The 18,243-nt window shown below is 45.4% G+C and overlaps 1 protein-coding gene across 6 annotated transcripts in view; it reads left to right on the top strand.

Moving 5' to 3' along the window:
• Fndc3b (fibronectin type III domain containing 3B) overlaps nucleotides 1-18,243 on the top strand; it is a 296,408-nt gene that overhangs the window by 216,714 nt on the left and 61,451 nt on the right. For all 6 annotated transcript variants that reach the window (XM_055625918.1, XM_055625922.1, XM_055625916.1 and 3 more), the window contains exons 10-11: nucleotides 6,638-6,776; nucleotides 9,642-9,695. In XM_055625918.1, the coding sequence (XP_055481893.1) occupies nucleotides 6,638-6,776; nucleotides 9,642-9,695 (193 nt within the window). The remainder of the gene's footprint in view (nucleotides 1-6,637; nucleotides 6,777-9,641; nucleotides 9,696-18,243) is intronic.

Genomic DNA, 18,243 nt, shown 5'->3' with positions numbered 1-18,243 from the left:
GCAGAAGAGAGACAGGAGTTCAAGGTCATCCTGGGCCACATAGGGAGTTGGAGGCCCGCCTGGCAAACATGATACCCTATTTCCAAAGGGAAAAGGAGGAAAAGATAGGAACTGAGGTTGCAGCATGCTCATCAGTGGTACCTGTGCTCTGAACTTGGTTATTTTGTGTCATCATAGTGGACATCTGTCTGGCAGTTGTATGGTGCAGCTTCATTTACTGCAATGAGCCGCTGCTGTGGTTCGGAACCTTCTGGTTCCAAGTCCTTCAGCTACATCACCCAAGTGCATGTAATTTGTAAAGCTAAGATGATAACAGAAACTGTTTAACCACTCTTCTCGAATGGTCAGTTGAACAAACCAAAAAGTTAACCCCCAAAAGCAGCCGTGGAAATGCAGCCCATTTCTTGGTTAGCACACACTTCCTTTGCGCCATGTTGCAATGGTTTATTGTCAGTGCTTTACTAAAGGGATATTTTGTTAATTTCCTGTTCCTTCGGTCTTAAAATATTCTTCTCAAGAAACTTGAATGTCGTGATGAATCTGCCCTTTCTCTTACCATCTTGTCTCTTGATTCTCTCAGTACAGAGGAAACTTGGAGAACATTTGATTGCTGGATCTTTTTATAATAGAATTTTTTTGAAATTAAAATCAGATCTTTTCCTCTTTTTCTTTCTACCTTCCAGTCTCTTCTCTATACCTTTCTTAACTTTCTCAAATTCATGGCCTCCTTTTCTTTTAATTGTTGATATATATATTCTAAATATGTAAATACAACCTGCTTAGTCCATAGAATGTTCCTTGTATGTGTGTTTTCAGAGCTGACTGCTTGGTCTTGGATAACCAAGTGAGAGGCTCTTCCGAGGGCAAGGCTGTTTTTCCAGCTCTCAGGATTCCTTAGTTGCCTGTAGGTCTTTGTCTAGGGTTAATGTGGCTTGAGATTTCCACATCACCATGTCTATTGGTGATATCCTTGTCCAGGTCTTGTTTAGGTAGCTACATTATGTGCATGGGTGTGGTTTCCCGGATATTTCTAGGGCACAGTCTCATGGGACGCTTACTGTCCCTTTGGCTCTTATAGTCTACCCTGCACTTCCAGACTGACCCCTGCCCTCAGGTTCAGGACTCCTGTTGTAGATGTATCAGTTGGGCCTGGGCATCACATGATCCCTTGTTCCCAGCATTTTGATCAGTTGTGGTTTTCTGTAATGCTCTGTAATGATTCAGAGAACTTGCAAAGTTCCAAGAATATAAGAGTTAATCACAAACTCAGTAGTCACCAGTTAGGCCGCAGTGGGCTGTGTGCAAATACCATTTGCTGTGGAAGTCATCATCTGGCAGCCATAAAAGGAGCAGCTAAGCCCATCACCCCTTTCTTAAGAATTTAGAAATGTTACCCTGCCTCAAGCCCACAAAGCCAAATAAGACAACCTGGATATTTCTTTTAAGAACACAAAATAGGCTGTATTTTTTTTTCTATTATTTTTTGTTTGTTTCTTTTCTTTCTTTCCTTTTTTTTTTTTTTTTTTTTTTTTGAGAAAGGGCCTCAGTAGCCAAGGATGACCTTGAACTTTTGCTTTTCCAACCTCTACCTCCCAAGTGATGGGATTACAGGTGTGTGTCACCATCCTGGCTTATGCAGTGCTGAGCAAGCACTCGACCAACTGAACTATACTATACACAGCCCCCTCCAAATTCTCAATATTATGCATTTTGATTGAGACCTACAGAAATCTTGGCACATAAATACTTCATTCTTAAATTGTATACTAAAGTACCATGTAGGCTTTCTAGTTACTTTGTTTTTAATTACTGAATTTCCTATACTTAATTTGCAGAATAGGGGGCTTCGTTGCGATATTTTCATTCATCGATGCTTTGTTCATATTCAGCCCTGTTACTTCTCAGTGTTTCTCTGCCTCGGATTACCTTTGATTTTTCTGCTCGGGTTTTATCCTAGCCACAGATTGTCTGATATCTTTGCATGATGCCTCACCTCTCAGCCTCCTCCCCCATTGTGTTGGTACTCTGTGAGGCAACCAGCCTGTTTTCATAAAGTAGCAAGCTCCCTAGCAAAAACTGCCTGCTGCTTGGTCTTGTTTGCCTGGCAGGAATAGCTCTTGCCTTCTTTGTTCTTACCTCAGATCAGTCGGGTTTGCTGAGATCAGGGTGTCCTATAGGCAGAGCTATTGATCATGTCCCTGTAGCTATTTTATTAGTATCTGCCATCTGAACCACTCGGCATGTGGAAAATGTTGTCCAAAGTCATTTCAAATTTAAAAAATATTTCTTCCTCGTTTTTTTTTTTTTATAAACACATATGTGGTATTTCTATTCCACCATGTTCTTGTTGTTGTTGCTATGTGGTTGAAGCAAAAAGGCCTCTGCATATATTGTGTGCATTGATTTGTAAAATTTAGGTCTTTTCTTAGATTTTTAATTAACTGATATAATGTTTAAAAAGGAATAAATTTATAATTATCGAAGGATAATCAGTGCTTTCACTAGGGATATAATGTTATGGGTTGTATAAACCCATTAAAATGAAATCTAGTGTATTATTGAGGGAAGCTGAAGAGAAGGGGAAACAAAGACATTGAGATTATATGTTGGAGTTGGAGAAAAAAACTCTGAGATTACTCAGTCAACAAGGGCCTCCATGTGATCCCCAGATCACACATTAAAAAACCAGCAACCGTAGCACGCGCTTTCGATCCCAGTGCTGAGAAGGCTCTGACAGAAGATCCCAGGGTGTCATTGCCAGCCAGCCTAACCTAATGGGTGAACTCAGGCCAGTGGGGCGGGGGTGGGGGGAGGGCTCTGTCTCTAAGATCAGGGAGCTAGCATCCCAGAGGAAGACACCAAAGCTTCTGCTGCCCTCTATACACGTGTACACCTGCACACACAGATACATCGCTCACCCACACAAACTGTTTTAAAGAAAAGACGCAAGTCACAATAACACCTCTTTAAATACTATGCTTAAATACACACACACACACACACATAAATATTTATATATCTACAAGTGTTTTTTCTAGGCATTTTTCAGAGAAGTTATGTTCCTCCTTTAGTTGGCAGTTTCACAAAGTAAACAATGGTATTAAGATGATTCTCACTTTGGGAATCCAGGACTTCGACATTAGAGACTGACTCTTGAGAGGCCTGTGCCTACTGTAGGGCAGGGACTGCTGTCATCACTGTCCTTCCCCCCCTTCTTAATTCCTGTGCTTCAATGTATATTAAAGCCTTTTAAAAATAAATTTGAACTTTGCTTAGAAAACATAGGAACTACTATTTCTCTCAGTAATATTTCTGTCGGGGATTTAAGTGATGGAACGGACAGCAAGCCCAAGTCAAACTTAGCAGCACTTTTCCAGTCACCAGCATAAGCAGTTCGTCCAAGAAGCTGCCTAGAGTGACATCATGGAATGACATTTTCCAGAAAATTCATGTACTGAACCATTTTCAAAAGTCTAGTTGACCAGCCCAGAGCACCGTTATGAAACAGCTGTTGCTTACTGGAGACTGTGCCCCCTGGGATGTCCCAGACGTGTGGGAAGGAGCTGCAAGCCTGGTGATGAAATTCTTGGAGCACCTGCGTCCTTAGTGTCTGGCTTGTATTGACATAGAAACCAATATGGAACCCCAACACAAAATTAATTATGCAGGACAATATTCCGTTTTGAGGGGATAACTCCAAAAGAAAATCCAGCAGCTTTATTTAACCCAAGAAAATGGTCCTATGCTATAGATCTTCTGTTACAGGACATTAGGGAAAACTCATCACTCTCATGTGGAAAACTGGATTCCTAAATTGATTTATTAATTTGAGGAAGGTTATATTGGAGATCAGAGGACAACCAGCAGGAGTGAGTTCCCTCCACCATGTGAGTTCCAGGAATCAAACTCAGGCCATCAGCCTTGGTGGCATCTTGCTGTTTTCTGTAGACTATGTAACATACAAACTATTTTCAAAGATTCACGTTTTTTTTGTAGACATAAGACATGAATAAGAATGTAGCTAGCTACTGTTACAGTTACAATTAGTTACTATTTATTTGCTGAACAGTTTTCACTAATAAGAAGTAATCCTATGTGATTGGATAATATAGCAAATTTTAGTGTCTATAGCACATTTATGGTATCCTTAACATTAACCTAGTTTTCCTTGCTGATCAAGTTGGTGGAGAGGAGTTTGCTGGAGATTAAAGCCATGTATGCTTCATGTATGCTGAGTACATGCTCTATCATCAAATGTAACAGTCTTCACAGTTAAAGACTAAAGACAAGCAAAAGGACTGCATGTGGACTGTCGGACATTTATCCCTGCCTTCGGCTTCTTCTGCCAAACTGTGCTATCAAAGATTCTGAAGTCAAATTTAGATATTATCTACTTTCATTTTTAAATAACATTTCCATCATTCCATGCTCCTTAAGACACAATGGTAATTCTTAATGACTTCAAAACTTGGAGACTATTCTCTTTTTCTCAGTTGTCCTAAAAATAAAGGGTTTTTTTCCCCCCTTTCACTTCGTTGTTATAGAAATTCAAATGTAACCTGACTATGCAATTTGGTTAGAGTCTCTTAAGTTTCTTGGACTCCACAGCTTTTCCTTTAGCTCTTCGTGTTTTTATTGGGGTCATTTTCAGTCCTATAGAGTGTTCCATACTTGTCCGTTTAGCTGATGGCACCTTCTTGGTCACTTCATATGCTTCCCTGTTCTCTGCAATGACATATAATCAGAGCTAATCATAGATTCATAGATAATGGCATGGTCTTTTTTTGTTGATTTTTGTTTATGTATCCTACTACATTGTTTAGGCTGGCCTAGACTCATTTTGTAATTCTTAGTTAAGCCTTCTATTGATGTGATAAAACATGACCAAAAGCAACTTAGAAAGGAAAGAGTTTATTTCAGTTCATACTTCTTTTTTTCTGGTGATGGTAGGTGGTGGCAGCCAAGATAGGGTTTCTCTGTGTAGCCCCAGCTATCCTAGAACTTGGCCTTGAACTAACAACATCTGCCTACCTTCATCTCCCGAGTGCTGGGATTAAAGATGTGCACCACCACACCTCGCTCAAACTTACAAGTTTCGGGTCGTTCGGTCACTGAGGGAAGACAAGGCAGGAACTCAGGACAAAAGCAGAGTCCGTGGACAAAAGGCTACTTATGGTTTGTACCTCCTGGCTTGCTCAGCACCTTTTCTTATACCATCTAGAGAACCACCTAGGAGGAATGGCACTGCCCATAGTGAGCCTTTATTATTAATTAATGGAATTCTTTCACAGTAACCATCAGTCAAGCACAAGCCTCAGAGGCTTGTCTGCAGGTCAGGCTGATCGTCTCTATGAGGTTCCCTCTTCTCAAATGACTCCAGTTTGTATAAAATTGACAAAAAAGTGACTAGGACAGTAGCCCAAGGCAGCTTCAAACTCAGTGATCCTGCTTCAGCCTCCTTCATGCTGGACTCATAGACGTGGACTGAGTGCTCAGATGCTGTGACCACTGGGAATGCCCAGCATCTGATTGGCTCTCTTTGTGATGATCACAGTCTAAGTCCTAAAATGTTTAGGTGGCTCTGATATTTAAAGACACCAGGTCCACTTCTCCAACACACGTGTATCCTGGTCTAGGTGCAACCCATAAGACCTCAGTTGGAGAATTCTGATATAATAAAGTTTAACCTTGAGCCTGACCACGTCTGGCACAATGTATGATTCACATACACACACATAGACGTGTTCTTGCCAGATCACTGCCGTTTGGTCTTGTGTCATCACGTCCCTCCTCACACTGTGTCCACAGAGGAGCCTTTTCTCAGTTGGGCTGGGTAGAGAGCTTCCTCACAATCACTATCATTTGTCTGCCTCACATGCTATCATCTCCTCACGTAAGGCAAAGAACAGAAATATAAGATGGCTTCTTGGATTGCCTTGAAGGATAGAGTCTGCATTTGTGCTTAACACTTTTGATTTACATACCCTGAAATCAGGCACATATGTTGAAGGCTGAGCCAAGTGCTTCAGAGTGCAGAGAGAAAATCATCAATCTTGGTGCTGTGTGTCGGCATTAAGTATTCATGTCGATGGACTGCCGGAAAGCTGTCTTTGTTGAATTGGAGAGAGATGTGGTTGGCAGTAGCCGGCAGCTTTCTAGGGTAAAGCATCCATATTTTTAGCTCAGCATACACCGTGCTCTGAGTAGTTCTGCGGTGCCCATCTACCCTGTTGTCTTTTGCACACTCTCTGCAGCCTATGAACCCTGATCACTGCATCACGCCCCTTTTCACTAGTTCCTAATTGGTGTGCTTTTCGCCTTTTTCTAGATAGCCAAGTCAAGCCTATTGGTTTTTAGAATGTATATATGAAAGCCATCCTGGGAGCCAACTTTCCTGTGTCGAATGTTCTCCTCCAGTCAGTAGACTTACTTCTCACTGCGGTGGGGCTGGGTGGGACCTCACTGACCAGATTGTCCCTGCAGTTGCTGACTAGGGCTAGCTCAGGGCTGGGCCACAGTGTCCTACTGGGAAAGGAGTTCTGCTCGGCTTCAAAGCCCAGGGAAGAAGCAGGCATGAGAAGCTTGGTCTTGGGTCCCAGCCACTGATGCCCCCTCCATCTGTCTGCTTCCTCTGCAGGGTGTATGCCATGTACAACTCCGTCAAGGGCTCCTGCTCCGAGCCAGTCAGCTTCACCACCCACAGCTGCGCACCGGAATGCCCCTTCCCTCCCAAGCTGGCACACAGGAGCAAAAGTTCTCTGACCCTGCAATGGAAGGTGGGTAGCTCACAGTACCGAGAAGATGCTCATGTTTGTGTCAGGGCAGTCAGTGGCTATTCCGAATGTCCTGTTGTGCAGTGGGCCCTGGTTTCCTGTGTGAGCCTATGTGGACCCAGTTACGATGTATCAGAAGTTGCCATTCCCATGAAAGTAAAGCAGAGGAGGTTGGGGGAAGGGCCTGCACGATCAGTGTGAACACCTTCTCAGGAGCTTGGTAAATCTCCCAGTGCATCGTAAGTGATCTAAATACCTAAAATCCCTGTCTCTTTCTATTAGTTTGGTTCGTTTTTGCAAACATTTGTAAACTTCAGCACGAAGTTTGAAGCTTTAGATAGAGTAGGTTTGAGTTCTTTTGGCTTCTTCCTACGTAAAGCTGAAATACCTGATAGTTAAAAGCTTCACAAAATAGATTGTGTTCTATATTCTAGTAAGACTTCATTAATTTTCACTAATTAGTCATAGCTCAATCAGGGTTCCTATTTTTAACACCCTGAACTCCATGTAGTAATTTTCATATAATGCAGTATACCGTCTAAAAATAACCATTGCCTAGCAAGCGATCCTAGGGTGTGCCTTCTTTAAAGTGTGCCATTAACCTGTTACTCACGGTTTCGTGTTTTCAAGAAAATGGATCACTATCACCCTTTAAATCATTATTTCCGTGTCTTGCTATCTTAGAATGTAGTGAGAAAATATCAAATAGTTGATAGAGGCATATGGGTCCATAGTGTGGAGGGGTGAGAGGGCTTGGGAGAGGACAGCGAGTGACAATATAAATGTAGCCAGGTCTCTCTGCATCCTGGTATATGTAGCCATGTGCTCATAGTCAGCGGCTGGCATTGACTGCATTATTGGGACAAAGGCAAAGTTTCAACTGGCTTAGAATCTGAACGTTTTTATTTTCCTTCCTGGCTTCCAGGGATAATACAGGTCAGTGATTTCCCACCTTTTCAGAGTTTTAGCACCCAACTGGTCATCATCATTGGTTAATTCCTTGGCAAATATATATCTATTTAAAAATAAGTTCACTTAAGCTAATAGAACTCCATCTTTTTTCAAAGGAAAGAATTAAAAATCTATTGCTCTTGATAAAATATAAGAAATCTGAAGATTACCAGAGGGACCCCGGGGTCTTACAAACTTAAAGTTGGGAATCACTGATATGTCTCTGATCCATGCTTGGGTGGCATTTGGGTCTCAGGTGGAGCAGCAGCTTCGAGAGAGGTCACTTGGGGGCCGGAAATACCCTCTTGCTCCTTTCAGTCATCTGCAAACATATGAAGGTCCTGGATTCAGCTTGGCTTCTCTTTAAATGTAATGGTGTGGGCTCCTTGGTGGGGCACTCGGTAAAGGCATGGGGGCCAGAGACCGTCTCTGGCCCCCGCCTGTTCTGAGGGAGCCAGAGAACTGGCATTCCCTGAGTCAGTAGTGGCATGGAAGATGACCTTGCCCCAAAGACTTCACCCTGGGGTCTGGGGGAACAGCGGCGGGAGAACATCACTAGGCAGTCTTAATGACGGACACAGCACAGACACTTGTGAACTGTGGTCCACGTAGCCCTTTCCATAGAGTCGGGTTCTCCTAAAAGCTTTGCCAGTTACTTCAATGTCCACATGCATCTGTAGCCTGCCCTCCAGCCCAGACCCACGAGAGCTCAAAACTTCTGACTGATGGCGCTCCCCTGCAGGCTAGGCTGGCAGGAAGGGAGGGAAAGACGGGGACCTGTGGCACGTACGGGGCCTTGATGATGTTCTGTTAATAATAGTGGTAAAGCAACAGGTGCCGTTTGCTGAGTGCTTCTCATAAAATAGGGTGGTTTAGTGGTTGATTTCTGTATAGTTTCCCAGTTATCTATCACGACTCTTCATTCTTGGAATGAGAAAGTTCCATGTTGCTATTAAACAGCCAACAGCAAACCATTGGCAAACAGGCGGTTAAGCCGGAGTTCAGTGAGAATCTAGGTTTCTGTCTACGAGGGTACAGTGCAGTTCACCGGCCACCCTTCTCTGTGTGAGGAAGAACTGAACCTAAGCATATTTTGAGACAAGATAGGCTCCTACTGCTTGCCTCTTACTTCCTCTGTCTTTCTGGAACTTTCTACGAGTAACGGCACTGGGTCACCCCTTCTGACAGCTCAGGTTCTGTAAAGTGCTCTTTTTCTGGAAAGTTTCTACTTGATTTGTGGAACCCTGTCTGCTCAACGACAATGGTGTCAGCTTTCTTTCATGAGCACAGGGAAGGGTGAAGTCTCTTTGCTAACATGTAAATGGCTAGTACCTTCTGGTAGTCTACCCAGAGGATTGATTTTCTTTTTCTTTTTTTCTTTTCAATTCTTTTTTGGTGAAAGAAGGGTGAGGTAAGGGTGGGGAGATGGAGTAGGGAGTGGAGAGGGTTGTTAAGGGATACCTAATGCCACAGCTGGCTTTCTAATCTTAAGTACTTGAAGGAAAATGTAGAATAAAACAAAAACCCAAAGCTGTGAGGGGAAGTTACAAAAAAGGCAGGCATGATTGTGCCTGCTCCCAGCCCCAAGCAGCGTCTGTATAACACAGCGGGTCTTTTGTCTCTTTCTGTACCTGAACTCGAAGTGACTCTTCAAAGTTTTATCCAGAGGAAGCAGGGCAGGAGTGTAGGTAGAGGTGGAAGTGGGTGTGTTTTATTATCCAGGGAGGCCTGCCAGTGGGGAGGCCTCTCTTAAAGCTGAGTTGCAGAAAGTTCATAGGTAATTGTGTCTACCAAAGCCATGCTGGCTCCCTCTCTGAGGGGACAGCACAGCGCCATGATAGTTACTGTCTTTCATCAAGTTGCTAGCTTGTCTCTGAACAGCCTTCTCCAATCTCATTTCATTATTTTCTCTTTTAGGCTCCAATTGACAATGGTTCAAAAATCACCAGCTACCTTTTAGAATGGGATGAGGTAAGCCTCTTTCCATATCTGTTCATCTAAAAACACCATTTCAAAGATCCTGGTCTTCCCTGAGAGGTGTCAAACACAGGAAATGCTACATCAATACACATAGTATACCCATAGACACAGTAGCTGCTGACTGTGGGAAAGCAGTTGGATTTAGGTGGCACAGTGAATTATGTGTTAAAATAAACTTACCTGCTTACATGGAAGCCATGCTACTGCAAACAGACAGGTTTATCTGCTCCGAATTCCCACCGCCTCCCCAGGCTAAGTTAATTTATATTCTCACTTGCTTGCTGTTTCATCTCCACTGCATAGATGGTCTGGATAAGGCAAAGCCTGGTAGCTTTTCTCTCTTGGAGTATGACATGGCGGCCTGCTTTGTGTTTGTCAGGGAGCATAGCAGCACGTGGCTGGGTCGCTGTGGGTTAAACCATCCTAGCACAGACACAGTGCCCATGATGGAGTGAGCCTGTCCTCAGTGCCGCTCCGCCAGCCAGAGGCCCAGGGCTTCTCTGGCCTCACTCACACACACTGCACCTAGATCCTCACAGAGGACATGCTGGGCATGGCCAGGTCATGCCTCTAGAAGGCTCCTGTGTTTTTTGTTTCTGTAGATCTCTGTTGCATTCATTCAGTCGTTGCTTTATTATCCCTTTTCATGGTTGGGAAAAGGGGTTAAGGACTGAAAAAAAATAGAGAGTGTAAAAAAATTGGGCACTAGTTCAAGTTATTTGATCTCTATGACTTAAATTTGACAAGATTAAAAACTTCAGAATGGGGGCTGGAGAGATGGCTCAGTGGTTAAGAGCACTGCCTGCCCTTCCAAAGGACCTGGGTTCAATTCCCAGCACCCACATGGCAACTCACAACTGTCTGTGCCTCCAGTTCCAAGGGATCTGACACCTTCACACTAATGCACACAAAATAAAAACATTAAAAAAAAAAAACTTCAGAATGTATGTATAAGCTGAAACATGACTTGTCAAATAAGGAAAACTTAAAAATGGAACACGTTACATGGATGACATAGTTGACAATGACCTTTTGAAGTGATTTTGCTTTTTGTGTAATGTATTTCCATTTGGGCTGCATCTCAACAGCTTTGAATAACCGACTTCAAAGTTGAATAAGTCAACTGCTGAAGTGGCTTTAGAATTAATTCTACGAATACCTCATAGGCACAGTTAGGTGAAATCTCTGGCTTTCCAGGGATTTCCATTGAAAAGTGGTTTGATTGGAAAACAGATCTAGTGAATGAGGATGAGTAGGAGTTTTTTAAACATCACTTAAGATCTCAGAGGTCATGTACCTGCATGTGTGTGTCTGCATCTGTGTGTGTGCGCGCGCGCGTACATGCGTGTGCGTGTATGCATGCATGTTCATGTGTATGTGCACCTGTGTGCCGGTAGAGTCTGGACATCAGCCTCAGGTACTGTTCCTCAGACATCATCCACCCTGCTTTTAGAGACAGGCTATCCTGCTGTCTTGGGCTCACCAAGTAGTGTGAACTGGCCGATCCTCAAAACCCAGGACCCCACCTGTCTCCCTCCCCAGTCCTGAGATTACAAGCACCCGGGTTTTTTTTTTTTTTATGTGAGTTCCGGTGATCAAACTCAGGTCTTCACGATTGCACAGGCAGCACTTGACCCACTGGGCCATCTCCTTAGCCCTCGTAGCTGACTTTTTGTCGTTTGTCTTCTTAGGTCCAGAAACTCAGAGACATTGAGCGCTTGAGTGGGATGTCTCCTAGGCAGGCCCCCTGTAGGAACCAGTGGTAGAAGGGCAGCTTCATGTAGGATTGATTTCGGAGGGTGTCGGTGTGATACCCACCACGGACTAGTCAACACAGAATACTCAGTAGTTAGCCGGGGCCCTTGTACATTCCCCCGTGTGGGCTCCTTCTGTCTTTTCCTCTCGTTTATAAATTTCTAGCAAAATAATCTGGTTGTTTTGTTTCTAAACGGGACCAAAGAATCAGCAGCTTCTCCGGGCAGCTCGCTTGAGTCTGTATGCCTACATTGCCAGGCCCTGGCTTCATGGAAGGAAGGCAGATATGCACAGAAGGCAACCAGCATCTGGGCTACGGAAAGTGAGAACACAGGAAGCCGGAGCTGCTGCTCTGAAACCTTCTCCTTCAGCTTCTAGAGCCAGAGCCCCTGGGGCAGGGCCTGTTTCTAGACTGTCCCAGTATAACCTGGTGGGCAGGAGCCTGGGAGGCCGCCCTTGTGCTGCAGCTGCTGCCATCACTGTTTCCTTCACAGAACTCTTTTTCTGAAGCAGAGAAAGGGTTTATTTAACCTCAAAATAGACAGCAGTTTTATAAAAGGTTTTTAAAGAAAAGGCTAGTTCTCCATCCACTTAGAAACCTTTAGGCTGAGAAGGCAGGGAGCAGGTTTGAATCCAAAGGCTCTCACTGCTCTGTTCCCTCACCTAGAGTCTCCTATAATCTGTTAGTCTACGGTCAGCTACTCTATGTGAGTTTAAACATGGAGTAATCATGTCAGCTCTCAGTAGATAAATGCAGGTAGCTAGCCTGGATCCATACTTCCCATCACCTCTCTACATCTTGTCTGCCTCAGCCACACACCCAGAACCTCTTGGCTGTCCAAGGGCTGCAGAAATAAACCTGGATTCAGGAAAATTGTGAGGTATGTGGAGGAACAGATCATTGCCCTTGAACAAGACAGATGAAAAATATTTTTTAAAAAAAGGAAGGGGAGAGAGAAAGGAGAGAACACCAAGGTAGTGGGGAGTAGAGTTACTCTCGGCTGAGCCTGATGGTGTGTATTCAATCCCTGGATCCCACCAGTGGAAGGAGAGAACTGACCCCTTCAGCTTGTCCTCTGCCTTCCACGTGCATGCCTTGTATGCGTGCACACACCAGAGCAGCAGCAAAGATAGAAACACATCTCAAAGAAGGCTGTGCTGAGGAAGAGTGCCCCCCCCACCTCCCCCTGGGCTGAGGGTGATAACTTTGAGGGCAGGTTGTAGCCATGTTTCTGAGTGTCCTCTGGAGCCCTGGGCTCCAGTACATGGTGCAGCAGCAGTGGTCCCTTCTCTAGAAAACCCAGTTCATAATCTCCACTCCAGTAAGGTGATGAATTTTGAAAGTATTGGTAAATTTCGAGTGCAGGGCCTGCTTTCAAGCCTCTTCCTGAAAGAAAGCCAGGCTTTGGCCTTGCTGGGTCCACAGTGCTGGGGAAGGCTCCAGGGAGGAACAGAAGCAGAACAGAGCCGCCGACAGAAAGCTCTCCTTCCTGCCGGTGGCCATTACCTTCTCACTGTATATGGTTGACTTGGAAGTTACTTACGGGGCTTCCATAAAAGACTGAGTTGCTTTTCTGCCCTGGTAACTAACCTGATAACCCCTTGATTTTTAAACCCATGTGCAATAATAACCAACTATGCAATGGGAATGAGCTTCTAAGAATGGAATCCTTGTCTGCTCAGCTCTCAGATCAGTTTCTCACTTGATACAGGCAGGATTGATTTCTTTACATGAAGTTGTGGCTTTTCCTGACCAAACAAGGGTCCCTGCCACTGTGGCTCATGTGACCTCTGCAGTTTGACAGACAAATGTCTGGCCAGACAGTCTCCCTCAGGGGACTGTCTGTCAGGAGCTTGATGGCAGAAGGTCATTTTCAGGGCAGGTTTCTACTGGATGGTTGGCAGCGAGCTCCAAGACCTGCCTATTTTTTCCCCTCTCACCTCTTCCCAGAGCAGCACCTCGGATTTTCACATGTTTTGGGGGATCCTAACTCAGGACTTATGCTTGTGTGGAAGGCACCTCACCTGCTGAACCATCTCCCCAGGCCCCTCAGCATTTTTATTAAACAACAGGCCAAGCGATGTTCGGGCACGGTTGTCTCAGCACAAGGCTTCCTTTGCACAAGGAGTCAGTGGGTCAGGGAAGTAGTATGAGGTCCTCTGTTCGTAAGGCCTCCCTGGGTAAATCACTTTAATTTGTGAGATCCCATGCCCATCTTCCTTGGGCTCCTTGCTGTTGCTTCCAGCTTAAAGATCTCTCAGCATCCTGTGGCAGAGGTAGGAAGGAGTTCTCTAGAATTGGTCCAGGGCAGATTGACGTACCCACGTTAGTTCTTTGGCTAGCTACTAGTACATTTATCTACAAATAGCTGACATGATTACCCCATAAGTTAAACCCATGTAGAGTAACTGACTATAGACGAAGAGATTATATTATATTAGATTATAGGAGTCTCTAGGTAAGGGAACACAGCAGTAAGAGCCTTTGGATTCAAACCTGGTGCCTGCCTTCTCAGCATACAGGTATCTAAATGGATGGAGAACTAGCCTTTGCTTTAAAAAACCTTTTTAAAAATATTATATAGTTTTTGGTTAAATAAAGCCTTTTTCTACTTTAGAAAAAAGAGTTCTGTAAAGGAAACATTGATGGAAACTTAGCCTCTAAGTTACACTTGTAGATACTGTCCATGCGCTAGCGACAGGAGCAGCTGCTGATCTCACTGTGTTTGCCAAGGAGAAGGTGCTGACCTGGACTGGAATGTTTATGGTCCGTGCCATTGGATTGTGGGTCATGGTACTTCGCAATCAGTTGTATACCTGAGCCTCAGTGTCTGCACTGGAAAGATAATGTCTGTTATCTCAAAGCACTGGTACATTACAATTGGACAAGGTGACTTAGCAAGAGCAAGTTCAGTCTCTTGACCCCTCCATGGTAATGGAGGTTCTTTGCTGATGTTGGGATCCAAGAAAGAAAGCCAGTGGTGAGAAAGACTGCAAGATAATAGGCCATCTTTTACAAGAGTCTCAACAGGATTCCTGCTGCCAGGCCATACGTGGATAGATGCTCAAATGCTGTTTGCATAGCTTCTGCCTGGGGCATGTGGGCACTGAATGGGAGAACAGAAAAACAGTTCTGCCAGTTGCGACGATTGAAGTTCACATGAATCTTCCTCACATGTGACTCAGCTGGCCAAGTAAAGAAGGTCACATCTGGGATCCCAGTGACTAAAGAGCCCACACAGCTCAGAAACTAAGAACAGACTACCATCCTCACAAAACTAGAGATGCTCAGTGCTAAGATGAGGGAACAGAAAAGGCTAGCAGCAGGTAGAGCTCCCGAGCCCTGTTAACAGGCCACAGGCCATGCTGCACCCGCAGCTGCATTGCACAAACTATCTGGGGTGTGTCCAGACCCACAGAGCAGCTCCTGAATATCTCAGGGGTCAGGGGATGAGGCAGCCCAGCTCATGGAAGGATTGAGAGGAATGGAGCCACCACAGGAAGAATTCGGTGGCTTATCGTGATCCACCAGTCTCTTGCGTGGCTTGGGAGTTGATAGCCTCTTAGAGGGCTTCTTGTCACGGATGAATATGCATGTGACTCCTCTGGTCAAATGACAGCTGTCATAGGAATGCAAGTAAGTACAATACCACTGAGCACAGTGACTTGCTGAGTTAAAAAAAAAACCCATGGGAAAGCTTATCATGGCTTGAATCTGAAATAGCCTCCACAGGCTATTGTCTTGAACCCTGCATCTCCCATTTGCAGTGTAGCTAAAGGCTGGGGAGCCAGGCTGTAGGGCCTGGCTGATGGACATAGGTGGTCAACCTTCTAAGGTTGTACCTGCCCATGGATGGTCTGTCTAGCTCTCTCGGCTTCCTGATGTAATCTATATAGGCCCTGATAGTCATATTCATTCATTCATTCATTCATTCATTCATTCATTCATTCATTCTCTTTCTTCCTTTCTCCACCGCCCCCCCCCCAACACATACACCATAATGAAAATTGGAAATCCTGGTTTCTCTTTTTCAGTGCCAGCACTTGGCTAGAATGTCAAGGGAAGGCACCGCTTGTCCAAGCCTGTGTGATCTGAAGTCATTCCTAGAGGCTGTGCCTATAGGGATTGGTGTGGGGTTGCATGCTCGCTTGGCTGTATCCATCAGAATTCATCTTTAGCTTTGGGTGGTAAAGTGGCAGTGTTTCACCATATCATGAGCCTTTACCACCACATTCAGGGCTGTCAGAGACTCTGGGAGTGGCTACTTCAACCAGGGGTGCACGAGAAGAAAACCCAGCCAAGAAGGTTGTCTTATGGTTACTGTTGCTTTGATGACCAAAGCAACTTGAGGAGGACAGGGTTTACTTAGTTTAGGCCTCCACATCACAGTTCATCCTCAGAAGTCAGTACAGGGACTCATGCAGGACAGGAACCCAAAGGCTGATGCAGAGGCCATGGAGGGGTGCTGCTGACCAGCTTGCTCTCCATGGCTTGCTCACCCCACTTATAGAACCCAGGACCACCAGCCCAGGATTGGCACCACTCACAAGGGCTGGGCCCTCCCTCCTCAACCACTAATTAAGGAAATACCTGCGGCTGGACCTTTGGAAGGCATTTTATCAATTGAGACTCCCTCCTCTCAGATGAGTCAAGTTGACATAAGACCAGCCAGCACTGAGGTCTTAAACACAGGAGCCCCTCTCATAGGACCTTGGAACCAAAGGCTGATTCTCTCTTTATGTATACAGAATGGGGCTGAGGATTGGCAAGCAGACTTTGTGAGGAAACTTCTGTGTGAAGTTGCAGATGCTCATCACAGTCTCTAATACTTGATTTATCAATATGCATCCATTGTGTTTACTGATCGCCAGCCAGAAGGCAGCCACTGTAGGCCTTGCCTGCAATCTTCAGTTCAACTGCCAGTTATACAGGCAACTTCTGTCTGTCTCTGTCTCTGTCTCTGTCTCTGTCTCTGTCTCTGTCTTCCTGTCTGTAGCTCTGTGTGCTCTGTCTCTCTGCATGCATGCGTGCCTGCATGCGTGCGTGTGTCTGTGTGTGTGAGAGAGAGGCCAGGGGTTGATGTCGGATATCTTCCTCAGTCCTCTTCTTTTTATTGTTTGAGCCGTGAGCTCTCTGAACTTCAGGGCTCACCAGTCCAGCTCGACTGGCCCACACACTCCAGATAGTCTCTTGCCGCCATCTCCGCAGCACTGATACCCCAGGCACATGCTGCCTCGCGTGCTCTAGGTCTGTGCCATTCCCCAGCCCCAGGCAACTGCTTCTTTTGTTAGGTGCCTCTGTTCCTTTCCTTCCGCTTTGACTGGAACATTCTCAGCACATTTGCAGCACGCCTCAAAGCCCTTGACCCAAGGTGCATGCCAGTACCTGGAGAAATTTGAGACAAAGCCATGTCAGCTTCTCTAAACCAAGGACCTGTGACCATCCCTGCCAATTTCATGTCCACAAGCCTCTGCTGTGGAATGAGCATCTAGTGATCCTGAGGACAGAAGGGGTGCTGTGTTTATTCTGTGTATGCAGCCGCAAACCACCCCATGCCCGCGTCGTCTTGGAAAGGCCTCCTTGCCAGCATGAGGGTAGAGTGGGGCCTGCCTGGCACTAGAAACTATGAATCCACCCAGATGTGGAGTGTCTCCAGCTCCCTCTATGGGCCCCACCTATTACATAGCTTGCCGAGCACATCTCAAGCCAGTATTTATCTTTGATGTTGCCTAGGGTCTGCCAGTACTGGAACAACGTCTAAATATAGATGCTTGAGCAGACTAAACCATAGCATAGAACCTGGCAGTAGTTCATTTGGCCAGCGCACCCTTATTTCTTCTTTGATTTTCAGTTGAATTTCTATTGCATTAAACCGTACTGCTCAGTCACCTCGTCCATGTCTGCTCCCCACAGCCGCCATCCAGAGTAGGTGACACTCCACAATCATCTTCATGTAACTTACCTGGCAGGCAGCTGGCCACCCTGGAAACTGCAGTCAGGACAGTGGAAAGAGAGAAAGGATGCAAGTACGTGGCCCAAAGAGAGCGCCACCATGGGGTCCAGCACCCTCAGCTTAGCCATTCTTGGTTGTATGTGTTCACATGGGTGTGAGAGGAGGCAGGTGCTGTTCCTCAGACACCATTGGCCTTGCTGTTTTGTTTTGTGTTTTGGAGACAAGCAGGCCAGACAGCCCAGGCACATCTCTGCGTCTTTGTGTCCCCAGCTCTGGGACTGCAAGTATGTGCCGCCAGACCCTCTTTTCTTCTGTGGATTCTGAGATCCAGCTCTGGGCCTCACACTTCCATGGCAAGCACTTCAGCAACTCAGCCATCCTCCCCCCGTTCTCGTACGCCAAGAATGAAGATGTTGTGGAGCACAAACAGGGGGACATTTCTAATCTATTAATTTCAAGGCAATTAAAAATACCAGCCAATTTCATCTGCCAGTGCCAGTTTTGCTGGACATACTCTCTCCCAGCATTGGTGGTGCCAAGCTGATTGGGAATGTTAGCCAGGGCATCACAGCCCCCACAGCGTACGGAATTACTCTGGCAGCAAACACAAGCCTGAATAAATTGAGATGCTCATGGATTATGTGTGTAGAATTAGCCCAGCAGCGCCGAGTTCCTGAAGCAGAAGCCAGCCCTGTAGACAGTCCATCTTCCCACGCATTGAAGACAGCTGGTCTGAGGAGAGCCAGGAAAGGAAAAGCTACTTGAAAAAGTACCTTTTTTTTTTTTTTTTTTTTTTTTTTTTTACTGTTTTCTGTTACATTCTTTGTCAC

The sequence above is a fragment of the Psammomys obesus genome, unplaced genomic scaffold (genome assembly GCF_907164565.1).
Source record: "Psammomys obesus unplaced genomic scaffold, mPsaObe1.curated_primary_1811, whole genome shotgun sequence".
Taxonomy (NCBI): domain Eukaryota; kingdom Metazoa; phylum Chordata; class Mammalia; order Rodentia; family Muridae; genus Psammomys; species Psammomys obesus.
This window is presented reverse-complemented; position numbering and strand designations above follow the sequence as displayed.